A 12,799-nucleotide genomic window follows, 5' to 3' on the forward strand; every position below is an offset into this window, starting at 1 on the left:
CTGGGTAGGGCCCCTTTCCATTTCTCACTTCAGGATCTCAAAGATTCATCTGACATTGCTTTCCTCCATGAATCCCCGTCCCAAGACCTCTTGGATCTAGTAGATGGCTGTAGTTCAGCCATTGACCCCTGCAGTCAGCATGGTCCTCATACAGAGGCTGACAGCCCTCAATAGCCCCCTGCACTCACCATGTGCACACGTTGAAAAGTGGCTTTTTGAGGAGCAGTGGAAAGGGAAGAGGGCAAGTACAGAAGGGGCATTTTTAGGATCCTGGACCTTGGGAGTGTATGCAGGCCACTGCAGCCCCAGGCAGCCTTTGTGATTGAGGGTGCCTGCTTCCCTCCCACGGCACCGTCCTCCCCAGACCGGCCCTTCCTCTTCTCTCCGTCCCATCTAGAATCTTCAGGGATCCACCTGAGCCTTGTACGCTTGGGTCAACCCCAGCACCTCTGACTTCTGTGGACCTTTGTCCTTTCCAAGGGTGTGTGGAGTTCTACCTGTCCCTAAAGCTTTAATGTGGGCAGAACATGTGGCTCCTAATAGCCCTGAAGAGTCAGCCACATAAGGGTCCTTGTTCTCATTCTACAGAGGAGGGAACTGGAGCCCAGATGGAAACAGGGAGCTTCTGCAACTCTGGGGCCGGGAAGTCATCATCCCAGCCACTAGTTCTGCTTGCCCAGGTCACTGCCGGTGTCAGTGTGGGGCCCCTTCCAGGTGCCAGCGGCACCGGAGCCTCCGCAAGGTGTTCTGGGTTCTGGAAACCAATGTCGTTCTCTCACATTCGTAGGAGCTCCGAGTGATTCCTTGCACTCACCGCTTTCACAAGAGATGCGTGGATCCCTGGCTGCTTCAGCACCACACCTGTCCCCATTGCCGTCATAATATAATAGGTGAGGAGAATGAGGGGGAGCCCTCTTAGGTTGGGGAGCGAGGCTTGCCCCAAGTGGCCGGCCTTCACCAGGTGTCGTTCATCTGGGCCTCGGGGCCTGTGCTGGGCTTTCATCCTGGACAAGAGGCAAGCTGCGGTTTTGCCGCTCTCGGCGTGACTCTTGTTCACTTAGTTTAGTCCCTGACTCCTGGGCTCCGGCTTCCTTGGGGTGAGGGTCGATTTCATGGGCACTGATTTCCACCTGTGGCCGCCTGACTGGACCCCCTCCTCCCTCAGCCTGGGCAGATTTCTCTGATGACCTCAGGTACCAGCTGCCTCACAGTCGGGACTGATAGCAGGACAGCTGGAGGGGGACCCTCCCCAGCCTTCCCTGAGACAGAAGTGGAGGTTTGCTGTCAGTCTCAGAGGAAGCCATGCTACCTGAGTGGGGGGGTCACCCAGAGGAAGCTAAGTGAGGGGGGGAGGGTCGCCCTTGGTTCTCAGGGCAACAAGACGGTGGGCCAAAGAGCGACCACCACTCAAACGCAGATGATTTTCAGTGGAGCAAAGTGGTTTAATGGGACTGGCCCGTTTGCAGGCGTCCTGGTCTTGGCTTGCCTCTGGCCTGTCCTCCTCAAGGGGCCAGAAGGTCCTGGCTGAGTTTTGCTTTGTGGTCACAGACCCTGGTCTATCTCTATGAATGTCCCACCTTGTGTTTTCTTCCCCAGAACAAAAGGGAAACCCGGGCCCTGGGTGTGCGGAGCCCAGTAACCCGGCGCGGAGCCGGCAACCGAGGGTCATCCTGCCAGTGCATTATCCGGGGCGAGTGCACAGGACCAGCCAGATCCCCGCCTATCCCATGCGGACAAGCATGGACTCCCAAGGAAACCCCATCACGTTGCTCACCGTTGACCCCCACAGAGAGCAGAGCCTGTACGCGGGCCAGGCCCCAGCCTACCTCCCCGGCTACCCCCCGCTGCCCTTGGACCATGCCCTGAACCCTCACCATTGCAGCCTGGAGCACAGGCCTTATGCGCCCGCCCACGCCTTCCGGAGGTCCAAGTTCAGCGGGCGTGGACTCTCCCAGTACGAGACCGTGTACCAGCATTACTACTTCCAGGGCCTCAGCTACCCGGAGCAGGAGGCCCAGGCCCCACCCGGCCTGGCTCCTCAGGCTCCCTCCCGTGCCTTCCCACCCAGCAGCAGTTTGCTTTTCCCCACCATGCTCCACGTGGGGCCGTCTTCCCACCTGGAGAGCGGCAGCACGTCCAGCTTCAGCTGCTACCACGGCCATCGCTCGGTGTGCAGCGGCTACCTGGCCGACTGCCCCGGCAGCGACAGCAGCAGCAGCAGCAGCAGCGGCTCCTCCGGCCAGTGTCGCTGCTCCTCCAGCGACTCCGTGGTGGACTGCACCGAGGTCAGCAACCAGGGCGTCTACGGGAGCTGCTCCACCTTCCGGAGCTCGCTCAGCAGCGACTACGACCCCTTCATTTACCGCAGCCGCAGCCCCTGCCGGACCGCCGAGGGGGGCAGCCTGAGTCGGGGGCCGACGGTGCTCTTGGAAGGGCCCCCCCACGAGGAGCTCCCGCCGCCCGGCCACGGCCTCCGTGGTGGAGACCATCGGCCCATCGCGGCCTCTCCCTCTGGGGACCAGCTGTCCAGCTGCAGCCTCGAGGTCAATTATAGCAGCCATTCCTCTCTGGAACACAGGGATGGGAGCAGCTCTACCTCAGAAGGGGGGCTCGAGGCTCCTCCGGGGGCCACGTGGGATGTTCGGAGGGCCTGGAGGGGCCCAGAAGCCTCCGTGGCGGCCCCAGATCCATCGTGCACGTGCTGCTTTGAGGCCCCGCGCCCGGCTCTGGAGTCTGGCGTGGGAGCCTCACATCTGGGCCCAGACCGTTTGAGGAGGACAGACGGGGTCAGGTGCGGGGGCTTGCCCTGCTACTTCTATGAAGAGAAGCAGGGGACCCCTGGGGGTAGCGGCAGCAGCTGCTACACCGAGGACTATGCCGTGAGCGTTCGCTATACGCTCACCGAAGAGGCCCTGCCGAGCTGCTACACGGGGTCGCGGGAGCTGGGCCAGCGTATCCCCATCATTCCTGAGGATGTGGACTGTGACGTGGTCCTGCCCGCAGACCATCAAGGGACCCAAAGCTACGGCTCCTGGGATGAGCCCCCCGAGTCGGTCCCTCAGCTACACCGGGGCCCGGGAGAGGCCCAGGAAGAGAGGGACCCGGGCTTCCCGGCTAGCGCCTTCCAGCTTCCCCATGAGGAGGAAACCAGGGCCTTCTTTCCTCGGGCCCCCCTGGACACTTCAGAGGTGGTCGCACCCACGGAAGCTGCGGGTAAGAGGCCGGGGGCGGGCTACAGGGACAAGCGGTCCACCCAGAAATGGCCCCGCTCGGTCAGACAACCGGGAGGTGCTCGGGGCTTCCTGCCGGAGAATGGGGGTGGGGGTTGGCCCAGAACCGCGGAGCAGCTTTAGGGGGGAGAGGCTCGGGGATCACATGGACCTCTGACCCCTCCCCTCCCCCTGCCATCTGGAGGAAGCATGCCCTGCTGCGTCTGATGGCCGTGTTCTCTCTCCCAGGCCCGGGACTTCACCCTCACCCCCCACTGGACAGAAGTGGCAGAGTTATCTGAGCTCCCGGGGACTTGGAGCTGGGAACAGCAGCTCGCTGGAGACTCCACATTGTTTGACTTCCTTTCAAAAGAAAAAAGATACAAAAAGACCGAACTTTTTTTTAGCTTTGACAAACAGAAAAGTGGTAATATGGAGAGCCAGCCTTTCCCCTCGCCCCAGAATGTGAGCCACCAATGTGGCAGCCCCACCCCCCAAAAAGCCGTCCCCTGCCATGATGACCATGACCCACCTTGATGCCCTGAACCCTTTCCCTTTATAAAAAATGTTTATTCTTGTACTCTCTCATGTGTGCGCTTCGGGGTTCAGAGTGGGCTAGGACTGAGCTCTCTGCTTTTTAAAAAATATTCTATGTAAATGTAAAAAGTGTTATTTAAATATATATTTTTTAAAATCTTAAACTCACCAACTTTTGCTGAAAAGAAAGCTCACACACTACTGCATTAAAATGAACCACGTCTTGTGTAGATACTGTTGTTGTCTCCCCCAGGGGAGTCAGGCCTTTGATATGCTCAGGGCTCTACCTGCCTTAGAAAACTAACCAGAAACTTGAAATGATTCCTTTAGGTTGCCCCAGCCTGCGCAGGGATGCAATTAAGCCTCTGTGCTTGTAGTTGCAAACCTGGAAACCTCATGGGAGGCCGGGCGTAGGCCCGGGGTCTCCCCCGAGCTCCCGGAGGGACTCAGATCATCCCTGCTGTTGACCGGAGCTTGCATACCTTTAGTCAACAGCAAATTAAGCCCAGGGACCTCCTCCCCTCCGCCGTGAGGAACATGGCAGGCTCCCACTCTCTGGGACACGGGCGCAGCTTATTCTCCCTACAGCTGAGGAGGGCAACCGCCAGGCCCCCAGTTCCAAGGAGGTGATTGCTTGGGGGATAACCAGGAGTTTGATTGCCTTGGAGACTGTGCAGGGGTGTGGGATGTGAGTCATGTTCTCGGTTAATCAGCATGACCTCCTGTTGTCTGCTCCGGCAGGAAATGGTGACTGGGGGAGGGGGGCTGGGCACCTGCAGCTAGGCCCACCATCTTTCTTTCCTGGGATACATGTGGTTGACGGCTCCTAAGAGCAAATCCCTCCCAGACCCAGTGGCTCTTGGCGGTGTGAGGACAGAGGGGCGCCCCTCGTCTGGCACACGAGTTTCCCAAGGAAGCAGCCAGCTCAGGGGCAGAGCATAGCTGAAATTGCCCATCTACGGAGAAGTGGGTGCTTCGCCCCTCCCTGTCACTAGCATGGGAGAGCAGGTGAGGGTGACAGCTAGAGTCCCAGAGTGGAAGTGGGAGGGCTTTTGTTTTTGTAGTTTTTTAACGGAAGGGGAAGAGGAATCCCTGCGCAGTTATGGGAAGGTTTTTCATGAGAGAATTCATGTAAGGTATTTCCAGTCCAGAATTTGGATCTTTTTAGGTCGTTGTCAAATACGCCTTTCCTCCCATCCTTCCTTTTTTTTAAAGTTTTTAAAGAAATAATGACATTAATCCAGTGTTCACTAACTTTTCTAGTCACCTCTTTTAAAATACAGTTTATTTTATTCAAATGCTATTTATTGCCTTACTTTTAAGCTTGATCTCTGTGTTCTAAGCCAGTTAGCTGAATGGGAACCAGTAAGAGTCGGCACAAAAGGACGTGGGGAAGGAGGAGTTTCTGCCCTCCCCATGTCCAGAGGCAGTTCTAGGTCACGGAGTGTCTCTTACTAAGCTGAGAGGGGGGTTGAGATCAGCAGAAACGTCCCCAGTCAGGTGGGTAGATGGGCAATACCAGCCCACCACGGCCCCTTGGGAACACAGACCGCAGCTGACGATCTGCGGGTGCAGGGGCTCATAGCCAGTATTTGAAAGCTTCCAGTAATCCAGACCCTCCTCCCTTACCTGTGGAAGTCTGGGAGTGAGCTTGGGAGGGGCCTAGCGATCCACCCCATAGTGCCTGTTGGTAGAGGGTGCAGGAAGAGCAGCTGCCGGTCCTGGGCACGTGCCAGGCGGAGGGAGGAGGCTGTAGGGAGTGCCCTGTGGGCCTAGTTCCTGGGCCCTGGGCCCGGGAGGCTTCTGGCAGCAGCTCTGAAGAGGCGCTTCCCTGGGTGAAGATGGGGTGTGGGCCCTGATCTCGGGCATCTTCCAGAAGCCTGCCCCTCCCTGCCCCTGAAGTCCACTCTCCAGTGGACCCAATCAGAGGTCCACATCTCCCAAGTGGTGAAAGAAGGAAAGAAGATTCACCCTCCCCAAATCCGGCCCTGAGGGCTTCTGTCAGAGTGTAAAGAGATCGATTGCTGCCTGAGATCCCAGCAGTCCTCCACGGCCTCTTTCCCACAGGGTAGAGGCAACCTGGAGCTCTTGAAGGTGGCCCCAGGAGAGTGTCAACTCTTGGCGGGTTCCCTGGGCTTCCGGTAGTCCCCAGAACCCAACTGGGCCTCCCTTCTGAGAACCGGCCTCCAGAAGGCTGGGCTTGGCACTGGGGCATTCGGCCCAATGCAGTCACCACGGTTTGAGCACCTGCCCGGGCCCAGCCCCGCAAAGACAAGAACACGATCGTCCCTGCCCTCAGAGAGCAGAGCCCTGGCAATCTTATCTCTCTTCTATTCGTGGCTCAAGGAAATCCATGAGCTGTTTAGTCTTTGCTTAATAAGGGAGCAGTAGCAGGAAAAAAAGGTGGTTTGGCAAGGTCCGGGGCTGGTGTTTTGGGTTTTGGTGTTTTTTGGCTAGCCCGGGAGGCCTCCGGAGGAGGATGGCGTAACGTTCCACTCTGACTCCTCGTTCCCTTGGAGCTTCCAAGGGGCCCGTAACCACTGGGAGCCTTTTTCAGGTGAATCTCCTCGGTGTGTGGTGCTTGATAGAAGTGGGATCCAGGGACGATCAGTTTTTCCACCACGGCTCCAGACGTCAAGTTGCGCTTGGGATGGGCGTGGGCCCGCCTCCCGCAGCCCCCGGGCCCGGTGCCAGCACCGAGGTTCCCTTGTACGCGGGGGGAGCCGACGGAGAACCATTGTTTGAATGTTTCTACTGACGGGGCGCGGCCTCAACGAAGTGTCTTGGGGTCTTCCCCCGCTCGATCCCCGTTCCGAGCCATTGTCTAAAGCTATTTTCCCACTCGACGGCCCCTTCCCTATTTGCTGCTAGGCCCTACTGAAACTTCAGGCAAATGACTCGAAAATCCTGGTGACAGTTATTTTTAAACAGTCCCATCTTTTCTAATCTTTCTATGTAAGCTGTCTCCATCGTGTTGGGCTAATAAAGAACTATTTTCGACGTTCTTAAAATTTTCTCCCAGAGCACTTAAAATGTTTTGTAAAAGACTTTGCTGTAAAGATTTGTAAGAATACTGGTCAAAGGGCTCTTTCTCCAACATTACCATTTTTAAAATTGTTTTAAAGGCTAGAAAACAACTTGTGTATATTCTGTATATGTATAGCAACACATTTCATTTATGGAAATATGTTCTCAGAATATTTATTTACTAATATATTTATCTTAAGCCATGTCTTATGTTGAGAGTGTGACATTATTGGAATAATCATTGGAAATCACTAACCCGAGGCCCTGTAAATACATGATAATTGCACCCAAATTCTGCATATTCGCCGACCAAAAACATGATTTAAGTTGTAGTCTTCTACCGTTTTTGTAACAAAGTGTACAAAAGGCTGTAAAAAAAAAAAAATACAGTTTTATCAAGTACGTATGAGATGTTTTCATTCTGTCTTGTGAAAATCAAAGATGGTTTTGAGAAAAGCCAAGGGGATTTCCGAACACAGTCCCGATACAATAGATACCGTTTAATTCAGCTGTGGCAGTTGACTGGAACTTCCTCCTTTTCTCCATTTAAAAATAGCCGGGTAACCCTCCACAAACCCTGTTGGTTTCCTCTTGGGAAATGAAGGAGGTTCACTTGTGATCTCTGCAGCCCCTTCTAGCTCTAGAGCGTGGGCTGGTCTCTTAGTGATGTTTTAAGGAGAGAGGTCTCAACGGGAGATCAGCAGAGACCCATGTTTGATTTGTCCCTCTAGCATCTAATCACCATGGATCTGGATTACATCACTTAGCCTCTTGGAACCTCGGTGTCTTCATCTGTATGGCACAAATAAAACCTGTGCTGTTGAGTCCTGATTAGTGCAAAGAATGAATCCCCTGAAGTGGTTTCGGGCATTTGAAATTCTGATTGGGTAAAACACAGTCATTGGTTCCAGTCCTGCAGAAATGTGCTGGGACAGGGATGGAACAGTTTGGGGTCCACGTTAATCCCGACTTAGCGGTATTCTCAGACACGATTGAGGCTTAAATGGGACAATGTGTGTAAAAGCATCGTATTTACAAGGCTCTGGAAATGCCGCTATCTCTGTTAGGTCCCCGTCTCCAAGGGCCTTTCAGGCTCACCACTGGACTGAGGTATAGGGATGTGCTCACTGACCTTGGGGGGTGGCTGCTGGGGCCCTAGTGATTGTTGGCCTCGGAATCGGTGATCATATAGGACCCATTCCTAGCTCAGCCGCGTAGGAAGGGACAGGTGAAGTCATTCAGATGTGGCACATTTATTTTGTGAACGTCCCTTATGTCCCCATCAGCTGCTTGTTTTTGCTTTTTGCCTAGGGACCCCTTTATCTTTATATATTTTTTTTCGCACAGTTGTATTTTATTTTTCCAGTTACCCATAAAGATAGTTTTCAGTATTCATTTTTGTAAAATTTTGAGTTCCAAGTTTTTTTTTCTCCCTCCTTCCCTTACGTTTCCCTTCCCCAAGACAGAAAGCAATCTAGTTTAAGTTCTACAAGTGCAGCCATTTTAATCATATTTCTATATTAGTCATGCTGGGAAAGAAAAAATCAAAAGGAACAAACCACAAGAAAGAAAAGAAAACAAAAACAGGAAAAACAGTTTGCTTTGATCCGCATTCAGGCTCCATAGTTCTCTGAACGTGGATGGCCTTTTCCATCCCAAGTCTATTAGAATTGTCTTGGATCACCGTATTGCTGAGAAGAACTAAGTCTGTCAGAGCTGGTTGTCACATAACCTTGTCATGTGCAATGATCTCCCGGCTCTCATTTCCCTCAGCATCAGTTCATGTAAGTCTCTCCAGGCCTTTCTGAAATCATCCTGCTGGTCATTTCTTACAGAACAAGAATATTCCATAACGTGTATATCCCATAACTATTCAGCCATTCCCCAGCTGATGGGCACCCCTCAGTTTCCAGTTCCTTGCCACTGCAGAGAGCTGCCACAAACATTTTTGCACACATGAGTTCCTTTCCTTCTTTTGTGATCTCCCAAGGATACAGATCCAGACGCGGCTGGATCAGAGCTCATGCAGAGTCCTTTGGACGTAGTTCCTGAGTTCCAAATGGCTCTCCAGAAAAAGTGCCTGACTCCTAATTGGGAATGCCCTGTTCTGCCCAGATGCAAGGGAGACACGGGACCCTCACCATCCAGTTGTCTCTTTCTAGCCCCTACACACACACACACACCTTTTAAAGGATAAAAACAAATGACTTGGGAGAGAATAGAGTTAAAAACTGGCTGAGGTTTCCCAGATCATGTAATGCAAGGATCTCTAAGCTGGGAGGGGAAGTAGAGGAACTCATTTTAGTATTTTGACAACAATTTCAGTATATTTGATTTCCGTTGTAATTTTGTCTATTCTATTACGTGTATGTAAGAATACCCTGAGGAGAGGTTCAGAGACCGCTAGAGACATATGTGACCAACAAGTGTTGAGGATTGTCCCCGTCCCCCCCCCGGCCCACCCCAATTAATCCAAGAGGAAACCGACACTCAGAGAAATTAAGGCCTTGCCCAAGACAACAGCTAGAAAGTGGCCATGCTGGGACTAGAGCTCGAGCTTCCAGCCCCCTTCTTCTCCTTTATCCCCTTTCCCCCTCTTTGTCCCTCTTCCCCCCAGGACCACGGGCTTTGCCCCCAAGCTGACTGCGTGCCAGGGAGGGAGCCAAAAGACAGGAAGGCACTTTCTCAAAGAGCTGTTTTTTTATTTTCAGACATGCAGCATCAAATATCCTAACCCTATTAATTGATGTTTCTAGTCTTCCGCTTCTATTCCCAGCTTTACTCCAACTTCGGCCACTTGGGCACCGCCGGCTGCTCCCTGACGTCCTTCTCCAGTCGGGGCCCCGCGCGCTTCCCGGGTGGGATGGGGCCCGCTCCTCCGGGGCCGGGGGTCGTGGCCTGAGTGCACAGGGCTTCCCAGAGCTTGCGCTTGATGACCTTGCCCAGCTCCAGGCTGTATCTCTTGGGTGTTCCTGATGTGTTCCACAGCATGGGCTCCACCACCGAGTGGTACAAGGCCGTGTATTGCTCAGCGGAGAGCCCGTGGATAATAAGCGCCTCCTGCGAATGTTGTCTGCTTCTGTTGTCTGGAGGCGGGCCTTGGATCTTCCCGGCTAGTCCCTCGATTTCCCCTGGGGGACTTTGGGCGACGACCCCATCCTGGAGACCTTCACTGACTGCCCCCTTTTCTTCCTTTTGACTTTCTTTGCTCTAGACGGGAAAAACAAAAAGCGGAGAAGTCAGTGGCTTGGTCATCCGGTCTCGGGAAGCAGAAAAGGCCATCTCTCTGACTTGTGCTTAGGAGACAAACATTTTTTTAAACACTTGATATGTGCCAGGCTAAGGGGACGAGGCAGAAATCGCCCTCCCCCTCGAGTAGCTTATGTTCTAAGGGAGGACAGAAAGGAGGGAGAGGAACCAGAGCCATGATGGCACTGATTTAAGGAACTATTATTAGAAGAAGAAATCCTTCTACCCACGCTTACTGGCAGCACCTACGCAACCTGAGTCTGGGGGAGTCACGGAAAGCACCGAGAAGGGGCCACTTGTCCAGAGCCGCAGCCGGGACCGAGAGGCAGGACGATGGGGAGACAACGTGTGACCGGATGCCCACGAGATAGATCCGAAAAAGAGGTGGATGGGAAGAGCAGGAGTCAGAGAGGCGGTCTACGGGGAGCCGGGGGCCGTAAGGGGCAGGGCTGAGGAAGGAGACCACTCTGAGGGGCTGGGGACGGTCTGCCAGGGAGCAGAAATGAGTGCGGGGGTGCAGGAGACACAGCAAATGAGCCGGAGCCTATGGGATGCCATCGGGCGGGGGATGGCAGGAGCCGGCCGGCTTCTGAGGATTCTAAATGTCAAAGGGCTTTACGTTCAGTCTTGGGGGACTGAGGGGGCCCCTGCTGAGAGTCTGACTTTTTTTTTAAGGATCTTTTACCATACCCTACCAATTGCTCCCTAAAGTCTGGCCCTCTCCCCTGTAATTCTGTGGGCGAAATCAGGAGTGTTAGGCTATCTATCCCCTCCCTTCTCAATAGAGTGGCCGGTTAGGAATCGCCAACCCCGAGTCGCCAAGGACTGTCCACCTGATTGGATTTTTTTCCCCTACGGGGTTGGGGTGGGGGGGGAGGTACGTCGGAATCTGTCCTCTACCTCACTATCGTGTCCGGCCGGCCTCATCGAATCCGATGTGCCGGACAGCTTCCCGGAAGGGCTTTTGTTTTTGTTTGGGGCAGACTCTGTGTTCCCATCCCCTGGGTCAGCCCTCACTTCCGCGGTCCCGTTGGTCTTGACCTTCGGAATCTTCCGAGCCTTCCCCTCACCACCTAACTTGGGAGGGATGGGGCAGCATTTGTCCTTCAGCTGCCTCCTGAGGACTAACTTAACCAGAGAGAAGGAGCTTGAAACTAGGGGATTCTTGACAACTTCCCAGGAAGAGGTGGGACTGCCCTTCGGAGCTACGTTCGGGTTTGCACACGTTTTGGAAGTCCATATGTTGGTGAGGGTGGGAGCGTCAACATAACAGTCCTGGAGCCGTTTATTAACGAGGATGGACTGCCGAAGTCCATAGGATGGAATGCCAGCGTTTCGCCTCATATAGATGGGGTGCTAGAATTCCAAGAGAAGGGGGAAAGAAGGGGGAAAAGGCCGATTAGGGAGGCTGCAGGAGAGCGGAGCTCAGGTCACATCACAGTTCTCTAGAGCATCCCTTCTAGAGCATCACCTCGCACACCCACACACGCACACGCTCACCAGAATACTTCTACGGGAAGTGGGAGCCCGGGGTTCTCGCTCGCGGACGGCACCTCGCTGGCCAGCGGATCCCCCCCTAGCCTACCTGCGCGGGACAGTCCTTCTAGAACACCCCCGCAGAAGAGCCGGCCAGCCAGCCTCGGGGGAATTAAAGGGCACTTCCACCCAGGCCCCAGCCAACCAGCATTTTCTGAGCGCCCTCTGTGACAAGGAGAGCAAGTGCTTCTGGAAAATTCACAAGAATGAGAAGGCTATGGCCTACCTCCCAGAGCTTTGGCTTCATGATTTTCCCCAGCCTGCTTTCAAGGACCTTACCATCTAGTTGGAGAGACTAGGGAACCAGGGGCCAGGAAAGACTAGAACCCAGGTGACCTCACTCCCCAGTCAGTCACAGTGCCTTTGAACCCCACCTGCCGAAGCCAAGGAGTGCAGAGGTAAGTGTACTTGGTGTCTGTAAACACAAAGGCATAGTAGTGTCACTAAAGTTAGTGGCTAACCTTCCGGGAACAGAACACACACATGAAGGATACCGTAGTCCCACAGACTTGCAATTTGCTCCACTAGACTAGATCCCCAAACTAAAACTGAATCTCGAAATCATTGGTTCTGTATATATATATTTTTTTTTAAATTAAAAAGAAAACCAATAGAAGATTGATTACCTTACCATATTTAGGTTGTCTTAAATTTTATTTTAACTAGCTTAGGAAAAAAGTAGGCGTGTATAGCGTTTCTTTCCCCCTTTTTACAAAAAAATATTTCTAGTCACCTGCCTTTCTCTGGCTCAGTCATGTATGGACAAATTGTTTTGTTTTGTTTGGGTCCCTTGAAAGCAGTTTGGTACTGTTACCTCTAGTATTTGTGATGTCACTGTGGTTTGTGATGTGGTGGACATGTGTTACATCACCGTATTTTGTACTGAAATCGGGTTGGGAGAGACTTGATTTGGTTAAGCCCTAGTGTAGAAAGGCCGGGGCGTTAGGGAGGGGAGGGAGGGTTCGGGGGCAGAGGACCTAAATCGGGAGGGTGGCTGGGGCCAGATTTCGGAGAGAGTCGCTTCTCTGTGTAAACCTCAGTTTCCTCATCTGTGAAATGGGAGGGAAAGGCCTAAGCCTCACTCACAAACACGGGAGGGACAGATGAGATGGGGGACCGGGAAAGTGCTTAAGGACTCTGAGATGAAGAGGGCAGCTGGAGAAATCAGGCGGTAGCTAGGGGCGAGTCTCCCACCGTCCTGGGAGCGTCGGCTTAGGGCGTGGAAAGTGATGCCGGACAGG

General features: G+C 53.6%; 2 protein-coding genes across 12 annotated transcripts in view; one reads left to right on the forward strand and one right to left on the reverse strand.

Annotated features, from left to right (window-relative positions):
• ZNRF3 (zinc and ring finger 3) overlaps positions 1 to 7,179 on the forward strand; it is a 171,105-nt gene extending 163,926 nt beyond the window's left edge. The window contains exons 7-9 of one of the 2 annotated variants that reach the window (XM_031948834.1): positions 788 to 890; positions 1,597 to 3,213; positions 3,459 to 7,179. In XM_031948834.1, coding sequence (XP_031804694.1) covers positions 788 to 890; positions 1,597 to 3,213; positions 3,459 to 3,511 — 1,773 coding nt within the window. In that variant the 3' untranslated portion in view covers positions 3,512 to 7,179. Of the gene's footprint in view, positions 1 to 787; positions 891 to 1,596 lie in introns of both variants that reach the window. The other variant, XM_031948833.1, reaches the window with a different exon arrangement.
• A 2,256-nt stretch (positions 7,180 to 9,435) lies between these two features.
• Positions 9,436 to 12,358, reverse strand: C1H22orf31 (chromosome 1 C22orf31 homolog). 10 transcript variants are annotated; one of them, XM_031948840.1, is made up of 5 exons: positions 12,292 to 12,340; positions 11,838 to 11,973; positions 11,608 to 11,747; positions 10,923 to 11,378; positions 9,436 to 9,983 (listed from the first exon to the last, which is right to left on the reverse strand). In XM_031948840.1, exons 4-5 carry the CDS (start codon positions 11,364 to 11,366, stop codon positions 9,552 to 9,554), a joined length of 876 nt encoding a protein of 291 aa, XP_031804700.1. In that variant the 5' UTR covers positions 11,367 to 11,378; positions 11,608 to 11,747; positions 11,838 to 11,973; positions 12,292 to 12,340; the 3' UTR covers positions 9,436 to 9,551. The 10 variants fall into 10 exon arrangements, with proteins under 10 accessions (XP_031804700.1, XP_031804701.1, XP_031804695.1 ...); XM_031948841.1 differs by lacking the exon at positions 12,292 to 12,340 and adding an exon at positions 12,185 to 12,282; XM_031948835.1 differs by lacking the exon at positions 11,608 to 11,747 and having other exon boundaries at positions 11,933 to 11,973; positions 12,296 to 12,358.
• Positions 12,359 to 12,799: the final 441 nt, after the last annotated feature.

This window comes from Sarcophilus harrisii, chromosome 1, assembly GCF_902635505.1.
Source record: "Sarcophilus harrisii chromosome 1, mSarHar1.11, whole genome shotgun sequence".
Taxonomy (NCBI): Eukaryota; Metazoa; Chordata; class Mammalia; order Dasyuromorphia; family Dasyuridae; genus Sarcophilus; species Sarcophilus harrisii.

Coding starts and splice junctions, on each gene's coding strand:
- C1H22orf31 (XM_031948835.1), bottom strand. Junction 11,379..11,932: donor GCACTCCTTGGCTTCGGCAG/GTGGGGTTCAAA, acceptor TTGGAATTCTAG/CACCCCATCTATATGAGGCG. Junction 9,984..10,922: donor CGGCCGGACACGATAGTGAG/GTAGAGGACAGA, acceptor TTTCCCGTCTAG/AGCAAAGAAAGTCAAAAGGA.